This window comes from Nycticebus coucang, chromosome 22 (assembly GCF_027406575.1).
Source record: "Nycticebus coucang isolate mNycCou1 chromosome 22, mNycCou1.pri, whole genome shotgun sequence".
NCBI lineage: Eukaryota > Metazoa > Chordata > Mammalia > Primates > Lorisidae > Nycticebus > Nycticebus coucang.
In genome coordinates this window covers 36482554-36510387 of record NC_069801.1, presented here as the reverse complement: position 1 = coordinate 36510387, position 27834 = coordinate 36482554, and the positions used below count along the sequence as shown (strand labels likewise).

The following is a 27834-nucleotide window of genomic DNA, read 5'->3' as shown; positions in this document are numbered from 1 at the left end:
CCCAAGTAGCTGGGACTACAGGTGCCCACGACAACACCTGGCTATTTTTTGTTGTTGCAGTTGTCATTGTAGTTTAGCAGGCCCAGGCCGGGCTCGAACCTGCCAGCCTCAGTGTATGTGCTGGCACACTACCCACAGAGATACAGGTGCTGCCCTATCAATTATTTCTTTAACATGGCTATTCTAAGACTTTTGTCATCCAAAGACAATTATCATTTTACTTTGATTCTTCTCAAAAAAGCAGTTTTTAATTGCCTACAGTCTAAAATTTTCTTCTACAAGAAAAGTTATGGAAAGAACTTGGGCAGTTACTTTTAAATACAGGTGGAACTGATAACTTTGGAGACCATACCATTTGAACTAGGAAAACTTCCAAGAGTTTAATTAAAAAGCTGATGCATTTATGAAGATTACTAACCCAACCTCAAACAAAACAAAAATGTATTATATGGGCCTAAGCTAATTTTCTGATTATTTGTTTAAAATATTACTGATTTTCTGTTTTGTTTTCCAGAAGTTAAGAAAACTTTTTCTTCTTTTAGGTTATTTATAGCTTACACAAAATTGGTAAAGTATGTTTTTGTGACCAATTTGATATGTTTTTCTCTCTATTTGATTTCTCCAGAATTTGGAAGCTATTTATAAGTATTGTTATTTTACAGCAATATAGTTATTTGTATAGTTCAATAAGGATCTGTATTGTTATTCAACATGACAGAACAGAAGCACTATTTTACCAAGTTTTTTTTTTTTAAGAGACAGAGTCTCATTTTATTGCCCTCGGTAGAGTGCTGTGGCGTCAGAGCACACAGTAACGTCCAACTCCTGGGCTTAGGTGATTCTCCTGCCTCAGCCTCCCAAGCAGCTGGGACTACAGGCGCCTGCCACAATGCTCGACTATTTTTTTGGTTGTTGCAGTTTTGCCAGGGCTGGGTTCAAACCTGCCACCGTCGGTGTATGGGGCCAGCACCCTGCCCACTGAGGCATAGGCGCCGCCCTATTTTACCAAGATTTTGACTGAAATTTTGACTCACTTTGCTGCCCTGGGATTGAGTGCCATGGCATTATCATAGCACATTATCATAGCATATTTTCAGAGATGCCTAGACTGCTTTGAGGAATGAAGGTCGACATATAGGGTTTATAAAAAGCCCTTTTAAAAAAACTGGCCTGGGTGGTGCCCATAGCTCAGTGGTTTAGGGTGCTGGCCACATATACCTTGGGTGGCAGGTTCGAATCCAGCCAGGGCCAGCTAAAGCAAGAATGACAACTGCAACAAAAAATAGCCGGGTGTTGTGGTAGGTGCCTAGAGTCCCAGCTCCTTGGGAGGCTGAGGCAAAATAATTGCTTTAGCCCAAGAGTTTGAGGTTGCTGTGAGCTGTGATGCCACAGTACTCTACAGAGGGTGACATAGTGATACTGTCTCAAAAAAAAAAAAAAACAAAACTGGCCTGGTATCTCATCTATGACATTCCCAGATCAATGGTAAGCAAATAAAGTAATATCATTTTCTGACAGGTCTAGGACCCCAAGTTACTTTGGGATCTCAAGAAAAGAGGAATTTATCCAATTCATAAAGGTTCCTTGGCTTGGCATGATGGGCTTTTAAAGCTAACCTGAAATTCCTCATGAAAAAGTTCCAACAAAGCCAATTAAAGCCCCCCCCCAAAAGGAAAGGCCTATATAGCCAAAAACTATTCTTGCGCACTTCATGCAAATATTCAGGCCAAGGATAATGAGACTAAAATTTCTTTTGCAAGTAAATTGGTCCTACTATGATTTGTCTTTAACGCAGATGGGAAACTTTTTTTTTTTTTTTTTTTGATACAGTCTCACTCTGCTGCCCTGGGGTTGGGTGCCATGGCATTATCATAGCTCAAACTCTTGGGCTCAAGGGATCCTCATGCCTCAGTTTCCCAAGTAGCTGGACTACAGGCACTCACCACAAAGTCCAGCTACTGTTTCTATTTTTAGTAGAGACGGGGGTCTTCCTCTTGCTCAGTCTGGGTTTTTTTTGCATTTTTTGGCCAGGGCTGGGTTTGAACCCACCAACTTTGGTATATGTGGCTGGTACTGTAACCACTGTGCTACTGGTGCCGAGCCATGGACTCAAATTCTTGAGCTCAAGCAATTCACCCACCTTGGCCTCCCAGAATGCTAGGATTACAGGCATGAGCCATCATGCCTGGAGCCATAGCGCCCGGCCATAACTATTTTTTTTTTTTTGAGACAGAGCCTCAAGCTGTCACCCTGGGTAGAGTGCTGTGGCATCACAGCTCACAGCAACCTCCAACTCCTGGTCTCAAGAGATTCTCCTGCTTCTACCTCCCAAGTAACTGGGACTACAGGCGCCCGCTACAACACCCAGGCATTTTTGCAGCTGTCATTGTTTGGTGGGCCCCGGCTGGTTTCGAACCCACCAGCTCAGGTGTATGTGGCTGGTCACTTAGCCACTTGAGCCACAGGCGTTGAGCCCCATCCATAACTTTTAAATTACAAATGTTGTTTTGGGTCATGGGTTATGCTGAATATTGTTTATTATGGGTCATGTGTAATGCTGATTATTATTTTTAAGATAAGGGCTAATTATGGTTTGTACTTTTTTTTTGAGACAGAATCTCACTCTGTTGTCCTCAGTTGAGTGCATGGTGTCATAGCTCACAGCAACTTCAAACTCTCAGGCTCAATTGATCCTCTTGCCTCAGCCTCCCGAGTAGCTGGGATTTACCCGTGCCTGCCAAAACTCCCAGATATTTTTTAGAGACAGGGTCTTGCTTTTGCTCAGGCTGGTCTTGAACTCCTGAGCTCAGGTGATCCACTTGCTTTGGCTCCCAGAATGCTAGGATTGCAGGCGTAAGCCACCCCACCCCGCCTTTTGCTTTGAACTTTTACATATTAAACTGTGGTTTTGGAAATGGAAAGGCAGAACAGTTCTGGAGAGGTTACTCTCACTATTCTCTGGAATTGCTGTGCTTCTGATAATAAAGCTTTTTGGACCTAATCCCCATCTCTGCATTTGGCTGACAGTGACAGGCAGCTGGACCCTCTACCTCTGGTAATAGTACAATGCTGTTTGGGTTACTCTAGCCTCGTAGAATAGCTTGAAGTCTGGTAACAGTGATGTCTCTCAATTTGTTCTTACTTATAAGAGGGTTGCAACTTACAGAGTCACCCAGAATTCCTGAGAGGAGAAAGGGGTTAAAGGTTGAGATAACCCCTCATCACAATCATGCTCACATAATTAAGCCTTCATAAAACTCCAAAAGGAAGGACAGTTTGGAGAATGTGTGGAGGTGCTGGGAGGGTGGTGTGTTCAGAGAGGGCACAGAAGCTCCATGTCCCTCCGTACATACCTGGCCCTGTGCGTCTCTTCCATCTGACTATTAATGAGCTGTATCCTTTTATAATAAACTGGTTATCTAGTAAACAAACGGTTTCCTGAGTTTTATGAGCCATTCTAGAAAATGATCAAATTCAAGGGGAAGCTGAGGGAACCTCTGATTTAGAGATGGTCAGAAACACTGGCAAAAACCTGGATTTGCAATTGGCATCTGGAATGGGGGCAATCTTATCTAATTGAGTCCTTATTTGTGGCATCTGCTACCATCGCCAGGTATATAATGTCAAAATCCACTTCAATCTTTGTATTGTCAATGGAAAAGAACTGAAAATAATTGGGCGGTGCCTATGGCTCAGTGGGTAGGGTGACGGCCCCATTCACCGAGGGTGGCAGGTTCAAACCCAGCCCTGGCCAAACTGCAATAAAAAAATAGGTGGGCATTGTGGTGGGTGCCTGTAGTCCCAGCTACTCGGGAGGCTGAGGCAAAAGAATCGCCTAAGCCCAAGAGCTGGAGCTGACAAAGTGAGACTCTATCTCTAAAAAAAAAGAAAAAAAAAAGAACTGAAAATAATTCAGAGAGGTTCGGCCCCCGTAGCTCAGTGGTTAGTGTACTGGCCATATACACAGAGGCAGGTGGGTTCCATCCGGCCTGGGCCAGCTAAACAACAATGACAATGGCAACAAAAAATAGCCAGGCGTTGTAGTGGGTGCCTATAATCCTAGCTACTTGGGAGGCTGAGGCAAGAGAATTGCTTAAGCCCAAGAGTTTGAGGTTGCTGTGAGCTATGACATGAGAGCACTCTACTGAGGGCGACATAGTGAGACTCTGTCTCAAAAAAAAAAAAGTGGTGGCGCCCATGGCTTAGTCAGCAAGGGTGCTGGCCACATACACCTAGCGTGGCAGGTTTGAGCCCAGCCTGGGTCTAATAAGCAACAATGACAAGTGCAACCAAAAAATAGCCAGGCGTTGTGGCAGGTGCCTGTAGTCCCAGCTACTTGGTAGGCTGAAACAAGAGAATCCCTAGAATCCAAGTTTAAGGTTGCTGTGAGCTGTGATGCCACAGCACTCTACCCAGGGTGACAGTTTGAGACTCTGTCTCAAAAACAAAACAAAACAAAAAACATGGAAGGCATATATTGGTTTGGCATAGAAAGGCAGTATATCTCAAAGCAAAAGCTTACAGGTTACAGCTGGGTTTAAAGTTTCCTTGATTTGTAATTGGTTAAAGAAATAAAGCTTGTTTTAGAATGTTTTAAGTTAAGATAATGAAGTTTGTTAATCAGAGACAAGCCATGGGCCATATGTACCAAGTCTCAAGTGATTGGTTAAGTAAATTGATGTTCTGCAGGTGTGGTTTAACCTTTGTCTTATGTGGCCTTAGGTCCTGTTAATGATTTAGTATCTTTTTGTTACAAAAAATAACTCCATAAGGGGAAAGGGTATGACTAAGTTTGTCTGACCTCCTTTCTCATGGCTGGCAACTCAGCTTTAAGGTTCTTCTCAGCTTGGGGAGCTGGTCTGGAACTCCTGAACTCAAGCAATCCACCTGCCTTGGCCTCCCAGAGCACTAGGATTACAGGCATGAGCCACAGTGCCAGGCTTTCTCTGTGGTTTCTAAACTTACAGATTTATTGAAAACCAGCGTAAGTTCTGACTTTCTACTCTCTCCCAGTCCCTCCTATTTTGTTAATTCTCTGTGTTAATTTAATTCCCTGTGTTAAATCTCTTATCTCTTGAAATTCCTACAGAAGATTCTGCTTTCCTGACTGAATCCTTACTAAATTTTAGAAGTGCTAAGTACTCAATGATTAATAATGATGATTCCGTATTACTCAGGTTTATGAGAAGAGGAAAGCTGAGAAGCGTACCTATTTCCTTTCTTACCTCATCACATTTTCTTTTTTCATTTTCCAGTTGTGTAAGCAGGGCCTCCTGTTGCTGAATCCTGGATTTTTGCTGAAAACAGGTCATTTCCAGAAGATTCTCTTTATCTTGTAATGTTCTCACTTGCCTGTGTAACTCATTTACATTTTGATCTAGGAGTTCCCTGAAGGCAATTAATGTACATTAAATCATACTGGGAATTGTGAAACTTCGCAAATTAAAGTCAGACCTAAAATTTTTATGCCATCACAGTATTTTTGTTGTTGTTGCTGTTCAATGAAGTATGGAATGTGGCCACAACTTAAAGAGACCAATACAAGGAACCTCCTTTCTAAAAGCCGCTTTTGAAGTTTTTTTCTCTCACTCATCAAAATAATGCTATGAGGAAGAAATAACCATACTTATTTCAGGAATGAAGAAGCTCCAGAACAGAGAACCGTAGGACAAGGCAAAGACAGGGCTATAATCTTGAATCTCTTATCTTTTTTCCTCACTGCTTTACCAGTTGAGCCCTTGATCTTCTGGGTTCAGTATAAGGTAGTTAATTACAAGAACTCCTGATACTAATGCACACACATTAATGTTGCTATAGCTGAATCACGAATGAACTTGCACTTGTTGAGGAAACTCACCATTTTTAAAAGAGGGTGAAGGAACTCAGGAAATTTCACTCAAAAATATGGTACCTTCCTATACTATTTTTTGTTGTTGTTTTTGAGACAGAGTCTCACTTTGTCGCCCTCGGTTGAGTGCCATCATGATATAGCTGTCAACAATATCAAACTCCTAGGCTCAAATGATCCTCTTGCCTCAGCCTCCCAAGTAGCTGGGACTACAGGCACCCGTCACAACTGTCCAGCTATTTTTAGAGATGCGGGTCTTGCTCTTGCTCAGGCTGGTCTCAAACTCCTGAGCTCAGGCAATCTGCCTGCCTTGGCCTTCCAGAGTGCTAGGATTACAAGTGTGAACCACCAAGCCTGGTCCCTTGTATCCTATTTTGAATTAAAGATTCTAGAGATCAGCAGATGTTAGCAGAGGCTTTTCCTTTATCTTCGTAAAGACTAGACCTACCAAAGAGAACAATTTCTTCCCACCTCCCCTTCCAGAAATCTTGTTATTTATATTCAGAAAAAAAAAAATGGGGACTGTAACCATACTTGGAACTTTTCACAAGATAATGGTGAACTTTTCACAAGATAATGGTGGTTCTTTTGGACTTTTTCAAATTCCAAAGAGAACCATTTACAAATTAATTTCTGTTTATTCATTCTTCCTAAGGATTTTATGACCCTCCAAAGAATTGTTTACATTCCCCACCTTCCCCTCCCCTATAGAAAAAGGTAGGTAGATAAGCTTCTGCAACAACTCAGGTATTGGGTAATTATGCTGTGATTTTCACCAGTGCACATTAACAAAATTTTGTTTGTTTTTTCTCTTATTAGTCTGTTTTTTGTCAGTTAATTTTTTATTTTTTGAGACAGAGTCTCACTATGTCACCCTCACAGTAGAGTGCTGTGACATCACAGCTTAAAGCAACCTCCAACTCTTGGGCTTTAAGTGATTCTCTTTGCCTCAGCCTCCCAAGTAACTGGGACTACAGGTGCCCGCCATAACACCCAGCTATTTTTTGGTTGTAGGTGTCATTGCTATTTGGCAGGCCCGGCCTGGGCTCAAACCCACCACCTTCAGTGTATGTGGCTGACACCCTAGCTGCTGAGCTGTAGGCGCTAAGCCAGAGAAAGGCTTTCTTAAGCTTTCCAGCTTCATAGGTGTCCTTGCTATGTGTTATCCCAGCAACCCAACCCTCCTAACCCACCTTTAGTATGCTACATATCACACTTCACTATAGTTGCAAAATCTTATGTACAAAGATATTTATTATAACATTATGATTGCAAAAAATGTCTAAAAGCCATACATACTGCTATGTAACTGAAAGTTATATCACTTTTTTTTTCCTTTAAAAATTTTTTTGAGACAGCTGGGTGTGGTGGTTCATGCCTGTAATTCCAGCACTTGGGAGGCCGAGGTGGGTGGATTGCCTGAGCTCACAGGTTTGAGACCAGCCTGAGCCAGAATGACACCCTGACTCTAAAAATAGCCGGGTGTTGTGGCAGGTGCCTGTAGTCCCAGCTACTTGGGAGGCTGAGGCAAGAGAATCTCTTGAACCCAAAAGTTTGAGGTTGCTATGAGCTGTGATGCCACAGAGAGTCTCACTCTGTTGCCCTCAGTAGGGTGCTATGGCAACATAGCTCACAGCAACCTCAATCACCTAGGCTCAAGTGATCTCTTACCTCAGCCTTCCAAGTAGCTGGGACTACAGGTGCCTACCACAATGCCAACAATTTTTAGAGATGTGGTCTCACTCTTGCTCAGGCTGCTCTCAAACTCCTGAACTCAAGCAATCTACCCACCTTGTCCTCCCGAGAGCTAGGATTATTGACGTGAGCCACTGCACCTGGCCTATACAATTGTTTAAAATATTATGAAACTATAAATCAACAAGAAGATGATAAATGGAAAAATCCTAAAGATTTGGGGGTTAAACTCATTTTCAAATAATACCTGCATCAAAGAGGAAGTCTTGTGAGGAATTAAACACATTTTGAACAAAATAAAAATGAATGATAACTTACAAAATATGTGGGATACCACAAAAGTAAGAAACTTATTAAATGTGAGTATTATAAAGGAAGAACAATCTAAAATCAATAATCTAAGCTTCCACCTTACAAAACTAGAGAAAGAAGAACATCATGAGCCTAAAGCAAGCAAAAGAAAAAATAAGTTAACCTAATAATATTACCTTGGGCACTTTAACCTATGCCATATAGGTTAGTAATGTATTATTTATTATAAATAATGTATTATTTATTTTTTCATTATTATAAATTTTATAGTTCACAATCACTTATACAGGGTGGACATAAAGTTCTCATGCAATTTAAAATAGTTTTTTTTTTTTTTTTGAGCCAGAGTCTCACTATGTCACCCTGGGTAGAGTGCTTTAGCATCACAGCTCACAGCAATTTCCAACTATTGGGCTTAAGCAATTCTCTTGCCTCAGCCTCCCAAGTAGCTGGGACTATAGGTGCCCGCCACAACACCTGGCTACTTTTTGTTGCAGTTGTCATTTTTGTTTAGCTGGCCCAGGCCGGGTTTGAACCCACCAACTTGGGTGGATATGGGTGGCACCGTAACCACTGTGCTACGAGTGCCGAGCTGTTATAGCCAATTATTAATTAATGTTATTTTCGTATACCAATGAGAATTTTTGACAACTTTGTATTATTGTTGATGTTAGAGAAGCCATACTCTACAAAATAATTAATTAATTTATTTATTTATTTATTTTTAGACAGTCTTACTATGTTGCCCTGGGTAGAGTGCTATGGGGTCATAGCTCACAGCAAACTCAAACTCTTGGGTTTAAGAGATTCATTTGCCTCAGCCTCCAAAGTAGCTGGGACTACAGGCACCCACCACAACGCCTGGCTATTTTTTGGTTGCAGTTGCCATTGTTGTTTGGTAGACCCAGGCTGGATTCAAACCCACCATCTCCAGTGTATGTGCTAGCTGCTGAGCTACAGGCATCAAACCTCTATAAAATAATTTAAAGGGGTTTATTCTGAGCCAAATTTGAGGCCACACCTAAGAAGCCTTCAGCAAGTAGACTCTCAGTGATGGTGTTATACATTTTAGGGAGACAGGAATTATAGATGTGGTCATAAATCAGTATATGGAAAACACACATTAGTTTGGCCAAAAAAGGTGGGTGGTTTTGGTTATTAGGATAATGAGTGCATGCAGAGACCCTGATTCCACACATATAGAAGGGTTTCAGACCTTCCTATTGGTTTTGTTTGTTTTGACATGCCTTTAGGGGTGGAAGTCGTGAGGTTGAGTGGAACTAGGAAACCCATTTGGAATTTGGAGCTCATTTGTGGTTCCCAGGGAAAGAGAGGTCTAGGTCACCATTTGGGAAGGTTTTGTGTGAACCTTCTGGCCCTTAAGGTATTTGGTGACCATCTGATGTGGCATTTGGGATGGCATTTGCTACTAGGCAACAGTTTGGGAAGAGCTTACTTTATAGCCCTGTGGGATATTTGGGGCACCATCTGTGGTGCCATTTAGGGTAGCGTTTGTCCTCTTTGGCTTCTATTTGTCTGACAGGCCCTGGATTTTGCATGTTGAGGATCCCTTGTATTGTCTATTTGTTATTTGTGAACTTTTCTTTTCTGAGACAGAGCCTCAAGCTGTCACCCTGGGTAGAGTTCCATGATGTCAGGGCTCACAGCAACCTCCAACTCCTGGGCTCAGGCGATTCTCCTGCTTCCACCTCCCAAGTAGCTGGGATGATAGGCGCGTGCCACAACGCCCAGCTATTTTGGGGTTGCAGCCACCCTTGTTGTTTTGTTGGCCGGGGCTGGATTTGAACCTGCCAGGTCAGGTGTATGTGGCTTGAGCCACAGGTGCTGAGCCTGAACTTTTTTCTTGGAGACAGAATCTCAGTCTGTTACTCTCAGTAGAGTGTCATGGCAACATAGCTCACAACAACCTCAAACTCTTGAGCTCAAGCAATCCTCTTGCCTCATCCTCCCAAGTAGCTGGGACTACAGGTGCTCACCACAATGTCCGGTTACTTTTGTTGAGTTTTCTTGCCACCATTTGAAGAGGGTTTACCTTCCACCACTGTAGGGAATTTTGGGCACCATTTGAGGTGGCTAGTCTGGGTGGCATCTGTCGCCTGTCTTGTCTGTTATTTGAGAGTTTTGTTGCAATGTTAGAAAGCTATGTCTCAAAGTCCCTTAGGAAAAACTTTGGAAGGAGAATGGTGTTAAGTTGTGGAATTTTAGATTGTGTTGCGAATTCCTTATATTGTTTGGGTTTGATTATTTGTAATTTTCTTTTTTTTTATTGTTGGGGATTCATTGAGGGTACAAGAAACCAGGTTACACTGATGGCATTTGTTAGGTAAAGTCCCTCCTACAATTGTGTCTTGCCCCAAAAAGGTGTGGTACACACCAAGGCTCCACCCTCTCCCTCCTTCCCTCTCTCTGCTCTTCCTTTCTTTACCCCTCCCTCCTTCTTTCTCTCTCTGTTCTCCCCTTCCGCAACCCCCACCATGACCTTGTCATTAATTGTCCTCATATCAAAATTGAGTACATAGGATTCATGCTTCTCCATTCTTGTGATGCTTTACTAAGAATAATGTCTTCCACTTCCATCCAGGTTAATACAAAGGATGTAAAGTCTCCATTTTTTTAAATAGCTGAATAGTATTCCATGGTGTACACATACCACAGCTTGTTAATCTATTCCTGGGTTGGTGGGGATTTAGGCTGTTTCTACATTTTGGTGATTTTAAATTGAGCTACAATAAACAGTCTAGTGCAAGTGTCCTTATAATAGAAAGATTTTTTTCTTCTGGGTAGATGCCCAGTAATGGGATTGCAGGATCAAGTGGGAGGTCTAGTTTGAGTTCTTTGAGGTTTCTCCATAATTCCTTCCAAAAAGGTTGTACTACTTTGCAGTCCCACCCGAAGTGTAAAAGTGTTCCCTTCTCTCCACATTCACGCCAGCATCTGCAGTTTTGAGATTTTGTGATGTGGGCCATTCTCACTGGGGTTAGATGGTATCTCAGGGCAGTTTTGATTTGCATTACTCTAATAAATAGGGATGATGAGCATTTTTTCATATGTTTGTTAGCCATTCGTCTGTCTTCTTTAGAGAAGGTTCTATTCATGTCTTCTGCCCATTGATAAATGGGATTGTTGGCTTTTTTCATGTAGATTAATTTGAGGTCTCTATAGATTCTAGTTATCAAGCTTTTGTCTGATTCAAAATATGCAAATACCCTTTCCCAATTTGTAGGTTGTCTATTTGCTTTGGTTGTTGTCTCCTTAGCTGTACAGAAGCTTTTCAGTTTAATGAAGTCCCATTTGTTTATTTTTGTTGTTGTTGCAATTGCCACAGCAGTCTTCTTCATGAAGTCTTTCCCCAGGCCTATATCTTCCAGTGTTTTTCCTATGCTTTCTTTGAGGATTTTTATTGTTTCATGCCTTAAATTTAAGTCCTTTATCCATCTTGAATCAATTTTTGTGAGTGAAGAAAGGTGTGGGTCCAGTTTCAATCTTTTACATGTGGATATCCAGTTCTCCCAACACCATTTATTGAATAGGGAGTCTTTCCCCCAGAGTATGATCTTGTTAGGTTTATCAAAGATTAGGTGCTTGTAAGATGTTAGTTTCATTTCCTGGTTTTCTATTCGATTTGAAGTGTCTATGTCTATGCTGTCTTGACCACTATGGCTTTGTAGTACAGCCTAAAATCTGGTATGGTGATGCCCCCAGCTTTATTTGTATTACCAAGAACTGCCTTACCTATACAGGGTTTTTTCTGGTTCCATAAAAAATGCAGAATCATTTTTTCCAAATCTGAAAAGTACAATGTTGGTATTTTAATAGAAATGGAATTGAATAGGTAGACTGCTTTGGGAAGTATAGACATTTTAACAATGTTGATTCTTCCCAGCCATGAGCATGGTGTTCTTCCATTGTTAATATCCTCTGTTATTTCCTTTCTTAGGATTTCATAATTTTCCTTATAGAGGTCCTTCACCTCCTTTGTTAGGTATATTCCTAGGTATTTCATTTTCATTGAAGCTATGGTGAAGGGAGTTGTGTCCTTAATTAGCTTATCATCTTGACTGCTAGTGGCATATACAAAGGCAACTGATTTGTGGACATTGATTTATATCCTGAGACATTACTGTATTTTTTGATGACTTCCAAAAGTCTTGTGGTTGGGTCTTTGGGGTTCTCTAAGTATAAGATCATGTCATCAGCAAAGAGGGAGAGTCTGACCTCCTCTGCTCCCATTTGGATTCCCTTCATTCCCTACCTCCTCATTTTCTTGTCTTGCCTAATTGTATTGGCTAGGACTTCCAGCACTATATTGAAAAGTAATGGTGACAGAGGATAAGCTTGTCTGGTTCCAGTTCTAAGAGGAAAAGCTTTCAGTTTTACCTCCATTCAATAAAATATTAGCTGTGGATTTGTCATAGATAGCTTCAATCAGTTTCAGAAATGTGCCATCTATGCCTTTAGTCATCAGTTTTTTAATTAGAAAAGGATGCTGGATTTTATGGAATGCTTTTTCTGCGTCTATACAGAGGATCATACAGTCTTTATTTTTGCTTCTATTAATATGGTGGATAACATTTTTAGACTTGCTTATATTAAACCAGCCTTTAATTCCTGGGATGAAACCTACTTGATCATGATGTATGACTTTTTTGATGATAAGCTGTAATCTATTGGCTAGGATTTTGTTGAGAATTTTTGCATCTATATTCGTTAATGAAATTGGTCTGAAATTCTCCTTTCTAGTTGGGTTTCCTGGTTTTGGTATCAAAGTGATGTTTGCTTCATAGAATGTGTTGGGGAAGATTCCTTCCTCCTCAATTTTTTGGAATAATTTCTGTAGTATGGGAATAAGGTCTTCTTTGAAGGTTTGATAGAATTCTGGTGTGAAGCCATCTGGACCAGGGCATTTTTTTGTTGGAAGCTTTTTTATTGTTTCTTTAATCTCAGTGCATGAAATTGGTCTGTTCAGGAGCTCTATTTCTTCCTGGCTAAGTCTAGGGAGAGGGTGTGATTCCAAATATTGATCCATTTCCTTCACATTGTTACATTACTGGGCATAAACTTTCTGGTAGTATTCAGAGATAATCTTTTGTATATCTGTGGCATCAGTTGTTATTTCACCTTTATCATTTCCAATTGAGGTTATTAGAGATTTTACTTTTCTATTTCTCATTAGTCTGGCCAATGGTTTATCTATTTTATTTATTTTTTCACAAAACCAACTCCTTGTTTCATTAATTATCTGAATAATTCTTTTGTTTTCAATTTCATTGATCTCTGATTTGATTTTGGATATTTCTTTTCTTCGATTGGGTTAAAGGCTTAGATTGTTCTTCTTTTTCCAATTCCATAAGATGGCTTGTGAGTTGGTTGATGCACTCTCTTTCTGTTTTTCGAATTTAGGCATCTAAAGCAATAAATTTTCCTCTCAAAACTGCTTTTGTAGTATCCTACAGATTTTAGTAGCTTGTGTCATTATTGTTATGCTCAAGGAAGTGAATGATTTCCTGTTTTATTTCTTTGTGCACCCATCTGTCATTCAACAGCAGGTTGTTTAATTTCCATGCCTTTGTGTGGGGTTGAATGTTTTTGTTAGAGTTGAGTTCCACCTTTAGTGCCTTGTGGTCTGAGAAAATACAAAGTAAAATTTTCAATTCTTTTGATTCTGTTGACATTTGTTTCGTGTCCTACGATATGATCAATTTTGGAGAATGTTCCATGGGAGGATGAGAAGAATGTATATTCTTTATCTTTGGGATGGAGTGTTCTATATGCGTCTATCAAGCACAGTTGTTCTAGGGTCTCATTTAAATCCCTTATATCTTTGTTTAATTTCTGTTTAGAGGATCTGTCTAGCTCTGTAAGAGGAGTGTTAAAGTCCCCTGTGATTATGGTATTATCAGATATCATATTGCTCAGACTGAGTAAGGTCTGTTTTAAGAATCTGGGTGCATTTAAATTGGGTGCATAAATATTTAGAATTGAAACATCTTCTTATTGTATTTTTCCTTTGACCAATATAAAGTGACCATCTTTGTCTTTTTTTGACTTTAGTTGCTTTAAATCCACATGTATCTGAAAATAAGATTGCAACTCCTCTTCTGAATTCCATTTGCATGAAAAATTATCTTCCAACTCTTAACTCGGAGTTTTAATTTGTCTTTTGAAGCTATATGTGTTTCCTGTAGACAGCAAATGGATGGCTTGTGTTTTTTAATCCAGTCGGGCAATCTATGCCTCTTCAGTGGGGGAATCAAGCCATTAACATTTATTGAGATAATTGGTAAATGTGGTAGTGTTCTATTCATTTTATTTTGTGAGAGTCCATTGCTTAGTTTTATCTTTTTCATCAGTGTGGAAGCTAAGTTCTGTCCTTTAATTGCTGAGTTCCCACTTTGCTGCTGATCCATTGTGATGGTCATTGTGTAGAACAGGTTGTATTTCCTGTAGAGCTGGTCTTGTTGTGGCGAATTTCCTCAATGTTTATGTATCAGTAAATGATTTGATTTCTCTGTCAATTTTAAAGCTTAACTTAGCAGGATATAGAATTCTGGGCTGGAAATTGTTCTGTTTAAGTAGATTAAAGGTAGATGACCATTGTCTTCTTGCTTGGTAAGTTTCATTAGAGAAGTCTGCAGTCACCCTGATGGATTTGCTCCTATAGTCAACTGGTGCTTACTCCTGGCAGCTTGCAGAATCTTTTCTTTTGTTTTGACTTTGGACAGGTTCATCACAATGTGTCTTGGAGAAGCTTGGTTAGAGTTGAGGTGACTTGGGGTCCGATATCCCTCTGAAAGCAGTGTGTCAGAATCTTTGGTGATATTTGGGAAATTTTCATCTATAATATTCTCTAGTATGGCTTCCATTCCCTTGGCACCTTCTTCCTCCCTTTCTGGGATACCTATCACTCGTATGTTTGAACACTTCATAAAGTCCCATAATTCTGTCAGTGAACATTCTGCTTTCTCTCTCCTTTTCTTCCTGTTTAACTACCTGAGTTATCTCAAAAGCTTTGTCCTCTACCTCCGAGATTCTTTCTTCTGCATGGTCTAATCTGTTGTTGATACTTTCTATTCCATCTTTAAGTTCCCTAATTGACTGCTTCATTTTCTTCAGCTCTGCTGTAATCTTTCTATATTCTTCATATCATTCATCTCTTATTTGATTCTGTTTTTGGATATCCTTTTGGTTATTTTCCACTTTATCAGCAGTTTCCTTCACTGTTTTCATCATCTGTATTCTAAATTCCCTTTCTGTCCTTTCTAACATTTCTTAATAGGTGGGATCCTCTGCAGTAGCTACTTCATGGTCCCTTGGAGGGGTTGCTCTGGACTGGTTTTTCATGTTGCCAGGATTTCCCCGCTGATTCTTTCTCATGAATGATTTATCTGTTTCTTTGCCCTAATTTTCCTTTCACTTCCTCTTGGTCTTTAAGTTGCCATGCCTTTGAACCAGGGTTTTGATGAGTCCTTTTGGTACAGGACCAGAAAGATGAGAAGGTTGAAGAGTAAGAAGGGAAAAAAGAGAAAGGAGATAGGGTGGGTAAAAGAGAATATTGACAAAAATAAGAGGGGCACATAAAGTGTGAGACAGAGCACTATAGGTGTACAGTATGGTACTTTGACCCAACCTTAAACCACCCCCAACCTCTGGGGGTGCTGGGTTGGGTGGTTCCCTTGAGGTCAGCAGCTCTTTGCTGACCTGTTTGGACAAAATACCCCACCTCCGCCAAGTAGAGAGGAAAGACAAAAATGCTATAAATCAAACCAAAACAAGCAAACAGAAAACTTTATGGGATAAAATTGGGGGGAAAACCAAATAATAGGGGTAGAAACAGTAGCAAAAATGAAGTTCTAATTGTTGAAAAAGGCAACAATGGGAAATTATATTTAAACTAGAAAAAAATGAAGAAAGAAAAGAAAAGAAAAATCTATAGGGAAAATGTTGAAATTAAAAAACAAAACAACAACAACAACAACAACTACCCCTGCCCCCCAAAAAACCCCCATACAAAACAAAGCAGTATATATCTCTTGCTGAATATTATCTGAGCAACAGGTGATCTTCTGGGGTATGAGATGTTAATAACAATGCTGATACGCCTGTGTGAGTTGGAGACTGGACGCCTCTGCTGATTTCTCAAACCGTGCAGGGTGGAGAGCCTAAAGTGGAGACCCTAAATTTCTCCTCAGCCCATATAAAAGGCACTTTAAACTGCTAAACTTGGCTAAGCAGAAGCTTTCCCAGGAAAATGCTTGTTGCTGGGATCACTCCTGAAGTGGCTATCCACTTAACCAGTGTGCCAAAACCTATCTCGCTTATGCCCCTGAGGGCTAAGGCTGCAAAGCATCTCAGTCCCTGCCTTAAAGCTGCTCAGTAACTAGATTACTAGCTCCCACCTGATCCTTGCTCTGCAACTCTGAGGGCAGAACTTGCTGGGGCACTTCTCCCACAATGGCTCTGCGCGGCTCACAGCTGAACACTATTAGCTCCATCTGCCTCAGCGGCTCAGTCTGGGGCCCTAGACAATGCTTAAAGTCCTCTGCACTCTTGCCCAAGTTCTCCCAAGGTAGTTCAACTGAGTGCCAAGCCCAAAAAAACCAAAGCAGCTCACAGGTAAGGCTTTTCCAGTTTGCAGTCTTATTGCCACTATAGTTACATCTGCCAGCGGAATTAGAGCAAATGAACACATGCAATCACTTGCCAGTTTTCCACTCCTTTTGTCCTCCTCCTGGGGTCCAGAAGTCTCTCACTGACTCCCTGTGTCCTCAAAGGGATGTTTATGGGAAGATCCTACCAGCCGGAGATGCCTAGAGTCTTGTCTCTGCAGACTCACCGTGCCCAGTTGCAAGGAAGCTGTTACTTGGCCAAAATCTTGCTCCTCCACTCTGTTTTCTTGATTGTTTGAAATTTTTTGCACCACTTATTTGGTGAGGTTTTTTTTTTTTTTTTTTTGAGACAGTCACACTTTGTTGCCCTCGGTAGAGTGCCATGGAACCACAGCTCACAGCAACCTCAAACTCTTAGGCTCCATCATGAGGATTTCTGAACTCTTAGATATCAACTCGTTCTTACTACAAGACCACAACTGTGGGAGGTAGAGAGCAAGATGGCGGCTGAGTAACAGCTTCTTTGCATCTGGGCACTGTGAGTCTGGGGAGATAGAACTCCAGGCATCTCTGGCTGGTGAGATCTGCCTATAATCATCCCTGTGAGGATACAGGGAGTCAGCAAGAGAATTCTGGATCCCAAGAGGAGGACAAAAACAGTGGAAAACCGGCAAGTGGCTGCATGTGTTCAGTTGGTCTAAACCCGCTGGCAACTGTAAGTACAGTAGCAGTGAGACTGCAAACCGGAAAGGCCTTACCTATGAACTGTTTTGGTATCTTTGGACTTGGCACTCAGTTGAACTGCCTTGGGGAGAGCTTGAGTAGGAGTGTGGAGAACTTTGGCCGTTGTCTAGGGCCACAGTCTGAGCCGCTGAGCCAGACGGAGCTAATAGTGTTTGGCTGTGGGCCACAGGGAGCCATTGGGAGAGAACTGCCCTGGCATGCTCCGCCCTCTGGGTCGCAGAGCAAGAATTGGGCGGGAGCTGGTAACCTAGTGACTGAGTAGCCTAAGGGCGGGGACTGAGCTGCCTTAGAGCCCTAACCCTCAGGGGCAGAGTGAGACTGGTATTGGCACACTGTGTAAGTGGATAGCCACTTCAGCAGTGATTCCAGCGACAAGCACTTTCCTGGGAAAGCTTCTGCTCAGCAAGTTTACAAGTTTAATGTGCCTTTTAAGATGGCTGAAGAGAGATTTAGGGTGTCTACACGGTGGGGTTGGAGAAATCAGCAGCCTCCAGTTGTATCAGCACTGTGATTAACATCTCATACCCCAGAAGACCATGTATTGCCCAGACAATATTCAACAACATATATATACTGCTTTGTTTTGGTTGTGGTTTTCGTTTGTTTGTTTGTTTGTTTGGTTGTTTTTTGGTTTATTTTGACATTATTGATATTGTTTTGTTTATTAATTTCAACCTTTTCCGTACAGATTTTTTCTTTCTCAATTTTTCTAGTTTAATTACAATTTGCCATTGCTGCATTTTTCAATAACTAGAACTTCATTTTTGCGTGTTTCTACCCCTATTATTTGGCTTTTCACCCAATTTTATCCCATACAGTTTTCTATTTGCTTGTTTTGGTTTGGTTTATAGCATTTTTATCTTTCCTCTCTACTTGGTGGAGGTGAGGTACTGTGTCTGATCAGGTTAGCAAAGAGCTGCTGACCTCAAGGGAACCACCCAACTGGGCACCCCCGAAGGTGGGGTTCTTTTAAGGTTGTGTCAAAGTACCCTACTGTACACCTGTATTGCTCTGTCTCCCTCTTTCTGTGCCTCTCTTCTTTTTGTCAATATTCCTTTTACCCACCCCTTCTCCTTTCTCTATTTTCTTTTCGCTCGTTCCTCTTTTCTTTCATCCCTTCTTGCTCTTCAACCTTCTCATCCTTCTGGTCCTGTACCAAAAGGACTCATCAAAACCTTAGTCCACAGGCATGGGAACTTAAAGAGCAAGAGGAAGTGAAAGGAAAATTAGGGCAAGGAAACAGATAAAATAAATCACTCATGAGGAAGAATCAGCAGAAAACTCCAGGCAACGTGAAAAACCAGTCCAGAACAACCCCGCCAAGGGACCACGAGGTAGCTACTGCAGAGTATTCCACCTACAAAGAAATGTTAGGAATGACGGAAAGGGAATTTAAATACACATGATGAAAACAATGAAAGAAATGATGGAAACAATGAAGGAAACTGCTAATAAAGTGGAAAATAACCAAAAGGAAATCCAAAAACTGAATCGAATAAGAGATGAATGATATGAAGAATATAGAAAGGATATAGCAGAGCTGAAGGAACTGAAACAGTCAATTAGGGAACTTAAAGATGCAATGGAAAGTATCAGCAACAGGTTAGACCATGCAGAAGAAAGAATTTCAGAGATAGAAGACAAAGTACTTGAGATAACTCAGGTAGTAAAAGAGGCAGAAAAGAAGAGAGAGAAAGCAGAACGTTCACTGTCAGAATTATGGGACTTTATGAAGCATTCCAACATACGAGTTATAGGAATCCCAGAAGGGGAAGAAGAATGCCCCAGAGGAATGGAAGCCATACTAGAGAATATTATAAAAGAAAATTTCCAAAATATCACCAAAGATTCTGACACACTGCTTTCAGAGGGATATCAGACCCTAGGTCGCCTCAACTTTAACCGAGCCTCTCCAAGACACATTGTGATGAACCTGTCCAAAGTCAAAACAAAAGATTCTGCAAGCTGCCAGGAGTAAGCGCCAGTTGACCTATGGGGTAAATCCATCAGAGTGACTGCAGACTTCTCTAATGAAACTTTCCAAGCAAGAAGACAATGGTCATTTACCTTTAATCTACTTAAACAGAACAATTTCCAGCCCAGAATTCTGTACCCTGCTAAGCTAAGCTTTAAAATTGATGAAGAAATCAAATCATTTATGGATATACAAACATTGAGGAAATTCGCCACAACAAGACCAGCTCTACAGGAAATACTTTAACCTGTTCTACATACTGACCATCAAAATGGATCAGCAGCAAAGTAAAAACTCAGAAATTAAAGGACAGAACCTAACCTCCACACTGATGCAAAAGATAAAACTAAGCAATGGACTCTCACAAAATAAGACAAATAGAATACTACCACACTTATCAATTATCTCAATAAATGATAATGGATTGAATTCCCCACTGAAGAGACATAGATTGGCTGACTGGATTAAAAAACACAAGCCATTTGCTGTCTGCAAGAAACACACCTGGCTTCAAAAGACAAATTAAAACTCCCAGTCAAGGGTTGGAAGACAATTTTTCAGGCAAATGGAATTCAGAAGAAAAGAGGAGTTGCAATCTTATTTTCAGACACATGTAGATTTAAAGCAACTAAAGTCAAAAAAGACAAAGATGGTCACTTTATATTGGTAAAGGGAAAAATAAAACAAGAAGACATTTCAATTCTAAATATTTATGTACCCAATTAAAATTCTCCCAGATTCATGAAACAGACCTTACTCAGTCTGAGCAATATGATATCTGATAATACCATAATCACAGGGGACTTTAACACTCCTCTTACAGAGCTGGACAGATCCTCTAAACAGAAATTAAGCAAAGATATAACGGATTTAAATGAGACCCTAGAACAACTGTGCTTGATAGACGCATATAGAACACTCCATCCCAAAAATAAAGAATATACATTCTTCTCATCACCCCATGGAACATTCTCCAAAATTGATCATATCCTGGGACACAAAACAAATATCAACAGAATCAAAAGAATTGAAATTTTACCTTGTATCTTCTCAGACCATAAGGCACTAAAGGTGGAACTCAACTTAAACAAAAACGCTCGACCCCACACAAAGGCATGGAAATTAAACAACCTTCTGTTGAATAACAGATGGGTGCAGGAAGAAATAAAACAGGAAATCATTAACTTCCTTGAGCATAACAACAATGAAGACACAAGCTACCAAAACCTGTGGGATACTGCAGAAGCAGTTTTGAGAGGAATATTTATCGCTTTAGATGCCTAAATTAAAAAAAACAGAAAGAGAGTGCATCAACAAACTCACAAGCCATCTTATGCAACTGGAAAACGAAGAACAATCTAAGCCTAAACTCAGTAGAAGAAAAGAAATCTCCAAAATCAAATCAGAGATCAATGGAATTGAAAACAAAAGAATCATTCAGAAAATTAATGAAACAAGGAGTTGGTTTTTTGAAAAAATAAATAAAATAGATAAACCATTGGCCAGACTAATGAGAAATAGAAAAGTAAAATCTCTAGTAACCTCAATCAGAAATGATAAAGGGGAAATAAGAACTGATCCCACAGAGATACAAGAGATCATCTCTGAATACTACCAGAAACTCTATGCCCAGAAATTTGACAATGTGAAGGAAATGGATTAATATTTGGAATCACACCCTCTCCCTAGACTCAGCCAGGAAGAAATAGAGGTCCTGAACAGACCAATTTCAAGCACTGAGATTAATGAAACAATAAAAATCTTCCAACTAAAAAATGCCCTGGTCCAGATGGCTTCACACCAGAATTCTATCAAATCTTCAAGGAAGAGTTTATTCTTGTACTGCAGAAATTATTCCAAAAAATTGAGCAGGAAGGAATCTTCCCCAACACATTCTATGAAGCATACATCACCTTGATACCAAAACCGTGAAAAGACCCAACCAAAAAGGAGAATTTCAGAGCAATCTCACTCATGAATATAGATGCAAAAATTCTCAACAAAATCCTAGCTAATAGATTATACCTTATCATCAAAAAAGTCATTCATCATGATCAAGTAGGTTTCATCCCAGGGATGCAAGGCTGGTTTAACATACGCAAGTCCATAAACATTATCCACCATATTAACAGAGGCAAAAATTAAGATCATATGATCCTCTCAATAGATGCAGAAAATATGTGAAAAAATCCAGCATCCTTTTCTAATTAGAACACTGAAGAGTATAGGCATAGGTGGCACATTTCTAAAACTGATTGAAGCTATCTATGACAAACCCACAGCTAATATTTTACTGAATGGAGTAAAACTGAAAGCTTTTCCTCTTAGATCTGGAACCAGACAAGGTTGTCCTCTGTCACCTTTACTATTCAACGCAGTGCTGGAAGTTCTAGCCAATACAATTAGGCAAGACAAGGAAATAAAGGGAATCCAAATGGGAGCAGAGGAGGTCAAACTCTCCCTCTTTGCTGATGACATGATCTTATACTTAGAGAATCCCAAAGACTCAACCACAAGATTCCTAGAAGTCATCAAAAAATACAGTAATGTTTCAGGATATAAATCAATGTCCACAAGTCAGTAGCCTTTGTATACACCAATAACAGACAAGATGAGAAGCTAATTAAGGACACAACTCCCTTCACAATAGCTTCAAAGAAAATGAAATACCTAGGAATATACCTAACGAAGAAGGTGAAGGACCTCTATAAAGAAAATTATGAAATCCTCAGAAAGGAAATAGCAGAGGATATTAACAAATGGAAGAACATACCATGCTCATGGATGGGCAGAATCAACATTGTTAACATGTCTATACTTCCCACAGCAATCTACCTATTCAATGCCATTCCTATCAAAATACCAACATCGTACTTTCAAGATTTGGAAAAAATGATTCTGCGTTTTGTATGGAACCAGAAAAAACCCCGTATAGCTAAGGCAGTTCTTAGTAATAAAAATAAAGCTGGGGGCATCAGCATACCAGATTTTAGTCTGTACTGCAAAGCCATAGTGGTCAAGACAGCATGGTACTGGCACAAAAACAGAGACATAGACACTTCAAATTGAATAGAAAACCAAGAAATGAAACTAACATCTTACAACCACATAATCTTCGATAAACCAAACAAGAACATACCTTGGGGGAAAGATTCCCTATTCAATAAATGGTGTTGGGAGAACAGGATGTCTACATGTAAAAGACTGAAACTGGACCCACACCTTTCCCCACTCACAAAAATTGATTCAAGATGGATAAAGGACTTAAATTTAAGGCATGAAACAATACAAATCCTCAAAGAAAGCATAGGAAAAACAGTGGAAGATATTGGCCTGGGGAAAGACTTCATGAAGAAGACTGCCATGGCCATTGCAACAACAACAAAAATAAACAAATGGGACTTCATTAAACTGAAAAGCTTCTATACAGCTAAGGAGACAATAACCAAAGCAAAGAGACAACCTACACAATGGGAAAGGATATTTGCATATTTTCAATCAGACAAAAGCTTGATAACTAGGATCTATAGAGAACTCAAATTAATCCACATGAAAAAAGCCAACAATCCCATATATCAATGGGCGAGAGACATGAATAGAACCTTCTCTAAAGAAGACAGATGAATGGCTGACAAACATATGAAAAAATGCTCATCATCCCTATATATTAAAGAATTGCAAATCAAAACCACCCTGAGATACCATCTAACCCCAGTGAGAATGGCCCACATCATAAAATCTCAAAACTGCAGATGCTGGCGTGGATGTGGAGAGAAGGGAACGCTTTTACACTGCTGGTGGGACTGCAAACTAGTACAACCTTTCTGGAAGGAAGTATGGAGAAACCTCAAAGCACTCAAGCTAGACTTCCCATTTGATCCTGCAATCCCATTACTGGGCATCTACGCAGAAGGAAGAAAATCCTTTTATCATAAGGACAGTTGTACTAGACTGTTTATTGCAGCTCAATTTACAATTGCCAAAATGTGGAAACAGCCTAAATTGCCCACCAACCCAGGAATGGATTAACAAGCTGTGGTATATGTATACCATGGAATACTATTCAGCTATTAAAAAAAATGGAGACTTTACATCCTTCGTATTAACCTGGATGGAAGTGGAAGACATTATTCTTAGTAAAGCATCACAAGAATGGAGAAGTATGAATCCTATGTATTCAATTTTAATATGAGGACAATTAATGACAATTAAGGTTATGGGGGGAGGAAAAGCAGAAAGAGGGATGGAGGGAGTGGGGTGGGGCCTTGGTGTGTGCCACACTTTCTGGGAGCAAGACATGATTGTAAGAGGGACTTTACCTAACAATTGCAATCAGTGTAACCTGGCTTATTGTACCCTCAATGAATCTGCAACAATAAAAAAAAAAAAAAAAAAAAAGACCGCAACTGTGGGTGGTGCTTGTGGCTCAAAGGGGTAGGGCGCTGGCCTCAAATGCTGGAGGTGGTGGGTTCAAACCAAGCTCTGGCCAAAAAAAAAAAAGACTGCAACCGTGTGAGGAAAAAAGTTACCTGAGCAAACAAAATTACTATCTATTGGCCATCTCACAATTCTTAATAAGAAAAGAAATGACGATTATTCTGGTCATAAACTAAAAAAATAAAGATAAATAAGGCAACTCTAAGAAAATTACCAATCTACAAAGAATCTAGGTTTATTTCAATTCTAACAGTAAATTCATTGAATAAATGTACTTAATTTAACAACAACAACAACAAAAAACTCTTAGGCTCAAGTGATTCTCTTGTCTTAGCCTCCCGAGTAGCTGGGACTACAGGCACCCGCCACAATGCCCGGCTAATTTTAGAGATCACTCTGGCTCAGATTGTCTTAAACCTGTGAGCTCAGGCAATCTACACCTCAGCCTTCCAGAGTGCTAGGATTACAGGTGTGAGTCACTGTGCTTGGCCTTTGGTGAGTTTATGGTATTGTGATACCATTTGTATGGAGTGTGAGGAGAAGTAGTGGTATGTCTACCATGGAATACCATTCAACCATAAAAACAGATAGAGACTTTACATCTTTTGTATTTACCTGGATGGAGTTAGTAAAGTATCTCAAGAATGGAAGAGCAAGCATCTCATGTACTCAGTACTAACTTGAAACTTTCACATAAACAACTATAGGGCCACATAAGAGACCAAACAATTAAATTCAAGAAGGGAGGAAGAGAGAAGTGGGAAGGGGGTTCAGTAAGTTCCCACCTAATGGGTACAATGGTATATGGCACACCTCCTGGTGGAGGACTCAGCTATAATTTGTACTTACCTTATAAACCAAACAATGTAACCTAATTGTATGTACACTTATATTAATCCAAAATAAAAGAAAATAATCATGATTATTTTGAAAAAATACATATGATAGTTTCTATCTGAAAGCAGTTTTTTGATAATGAAGATGCTGTAAAGTACTTAGAACTTCGTCGAAGAAAATCAGCAGATAAATATAAACTAACAATTTCATTGTGGTCTGAATTTTTTTTTTTTTTTGAGACAGAGTCTCACTATGTTGCCCTTAGTAGAGTGCCATGGCATCACAGCTCACAACAACCTTCAACTCTTCAGTTTAAGCCATTCTTTTGCCTCAGCCTCCCAAGTAGCTGGGACTACAGGCACACACCATAAGGCCTGGCTATTTTGTTGTTACAGTTGTTATAACAGGCCTATGCTGGGCTCGAACCTGCCAGCCTTGGTATATGTGGCTGGCGCCCTAGCTGCTGAGCTATAGGCACCAAGCCTGTGGTCTGAATCTTGTAACAATCACATCGGAGAATTAGAAAAGCAAATCTTGCAGTGCCCATAACTCAGTGGGTAGGGCACCAGCCACATACACCCAGGCTGGCAGGTTCGAACTTGGCCTGGGCCAGCTAAACAACAATGACAACTGCAACAAAAAAATAGCTGGGTGTTATGGCGGGCACCTGCAGTCCCAGCTACTTGGGAGGCTGAGGCAAAAGAATCGCTTAAACCGAAGTGTTAGAGGTTGTTGTGATCTGTGACACCATGGCACTCTACCAAGGGTGACATAGTAAGATTTTGTCTCAAAAAAAAAAAAAAAGTATGGCTCAGCGTCTGTAGCTCAGCAGCTAGGGCGCCAGCCATAATCACTGGAGCTGGTGGGTTTGAACCTGGCCCGGGCCTGCCAAACAATGACACCTATAACAACAACAACAAAAAGCTGGGTGTTGTGGCAGGTGCCTGTAGTCCTAGCTACTTGGGAGACTGAGGCAAGAGAATCGCTTAAGCCCAAAAGTTTGAGGTTGCTGTGATACCACAGCACTACCAACTGCGAAATAGTGAGACTCTGTCTCAAAAAAAAAAAAGAAAAGCAAATCCCAGAATATCATATTTCACAGGCAATCTAGTCATTCAAGGAAATTTATTAGTATGCCAGGTGTGTCCCAGAACAAGACATAATCTCTGATTTTACAAGTTTCATACTCTTGGCCAGGCATGGTAGCTCACACCAGTAATCTTAGCGCTGGGAGGCCAAGGCAGGTGGATTGCTTGGGCTGAGGAGTTCAATAGCTGAGGACAGCCTGAGAAACCTGTCTCTACTAAAAATAGAAAAACTACCCAGGAGTTAAGGCAGGCACCTGTAGTGCCAGCTACTTGGGAGGCTGAAGCAGGAGGATTGCTTGAGCCCAAGAGTTTGAGGTTGTTTTGAGCTGTGATGCCATGGCACTCTACCCAGGGTGACAGAGACATACTCTGTGTCAATAAATAAATAAATAAATGAACAAATAAAAAAGAATTCCATACCCTGTGCCAGAGGCAAACAAGAAAATAATTAGAATACAGTGTGGTAAGTGCCATGCAGGCAGTCCCTGAGTTATAAACTGATGCATAACTCACACTTATGAACAGAGGCTATTACAGGTAATAGGTCAATGCATCTTTTCCAACTTACATACAAATTCAACTTAAGAATAAACCTACAAAACCTATCTTGTTCATAACCCGGGGGCACTGCATGCATATAAAAAGTCGCATGATAGAGTTTACTACAGTGGGAAAAGAGCAGAAATACTCTGATACGCTGTTAGAGTAAAGTGACAATGCTGATGAACTCGGTCATAGTTAAATTCTCAGGAACCTTACCTCTTCTGTTGTTCTTCCTGATATTGTTTCTTTATTTTAGCTTCATTTTCTATTGCTTCTTTTATCTTTTCCTCTAGCTGATTCTTTCCCAAAATACAACTGTCTGTGAGACAGACTTTATGAACATTTTCTAATTTCTGCTGCAGGTCCAAAATCTTGAATGACAAAGGTTTACAAGTAAAACATTAAGAAGAGCACGACTTTTCTTCAAATTATTGAAATAACATAAATTATCAAACATAGCAGTGCTAATGTACTGGTCTGATCTAAAGCAAAGAGTGCAGTTAGATCTATGTTAATTATTTAATTTAAATATGTAAATTATTTAATTTTTGCAATATATAATACATTCATATAATTAAATACAGGTATATAAAAGAAGCTTTATAATGAGTAATCTCCTTCCTGTCTCTATCCCATTTCCTCCATTTTCCTCCACCCAAAAAGGTAAGCACTCATTTGTTATTAGTTTCTTGTGTACCCAGAGAAATCTGGATATGCATATATAAACGAATATTACATAGTTCTCCATATATACGAATTTTACACAAATAATGGCATACTATTCTATTACATATGTAGTTATGTCCCTTCCTTTTAAAAAAATGACAATATACTTGTGGTTTTTCCACATTATATGTGCATATGAGTTATCTTCTCTTTTATACTTGCATATTACTCCATTGTAAGGATGTATCATAACTTACTTAACCAGCTCCTGCTGATGAACATTTAGATTGAGTAATACTCTTATGATCAATGTCTCTATATTATTAAATGTGGATTTTCTAGGGTAAATATTGGTTGTTTAGCAGACAATGCCACACTGCCTTCATAGGTATTAAGAATAATTTACACTGGGTGGCACCTGTGGCTCAAAGGAGTAGGGCCCAGCCCCATATGCTGGAGGTGGTAGTTCAAGCCCAGCCCCGGCCAAAAACTGAAAAAAAAGAACAATTTACACTTTCAACAGCACTGTGAGAAAGGCCTGGTTTTCCCACAGAGTGGCTATATTCATGGATGATACCTCAAAATAAAAGTCTTTTATAAACCAAGTAACTATTATTAGTATATTGCCTAGAACCAATAGGTTCTTTAATGCTCTGAGAGAACTAAAATATGATTTATGAATTTGAAAGAGATATATAGGTATATTTTAGAATTTACATGTTAGAATTAAAGTGTCATTTAAAAACATTTTTTGGCACATTGCAAATACAAGTTGGATGAATCATTTGTAGAACACAAATGTCCTAATGCTATAATTGGGAAAATGAGGTGAAAGCTATGTTGATTAGTATGATGTAAGCACTCCAATTTGTACAAAGTATCAACACATTGAAAATGGCATAAATGTATTTATGATCTATGTACAAAAGACAATAAAAAAACTGGAAAAAAAAATTTTTTTTGTTAGATAAATCTCCTTTTAAAGTGGTTTACTTATGTTTTACAAACACTTGTGCCACCCAAAATTGTACCTGGTACATAGTTGGTGCTCAATAAGTATTT

At 39.9% G+C, this 27834-nt stretch overlaps 1 protein-coding gene across 6 annotated transcripts in view; it reads right to left on the bottom strand.

Moving 5' to 3' along the window:
• CCDC30 (coiled-coil domain containing 30) overlaps nt 1–27834 on the bottom strand; it is a 208167-nt gene that overhangs the window by 28431 nt on the left and 151902 nt on the right. For all 6 annotated transcript variants that reach the window (XM_053576325.1, XM_053576320.1, XM_053576321.1 and 3 more), the window contains 2 exons: nt 26323–26477; nt 5226–5388 (listed from right to left, as the gene is read on the bottom strand). In XM_053576325.1, coding sequence (XP_053432300.1) covers nt 5226–5388; nt 26323–26477 — 318 coding nt within the window. The remainder of the gene's footprint in view (nt 1–5225; nt 5389–26322; nt 26478–27834) is intronic.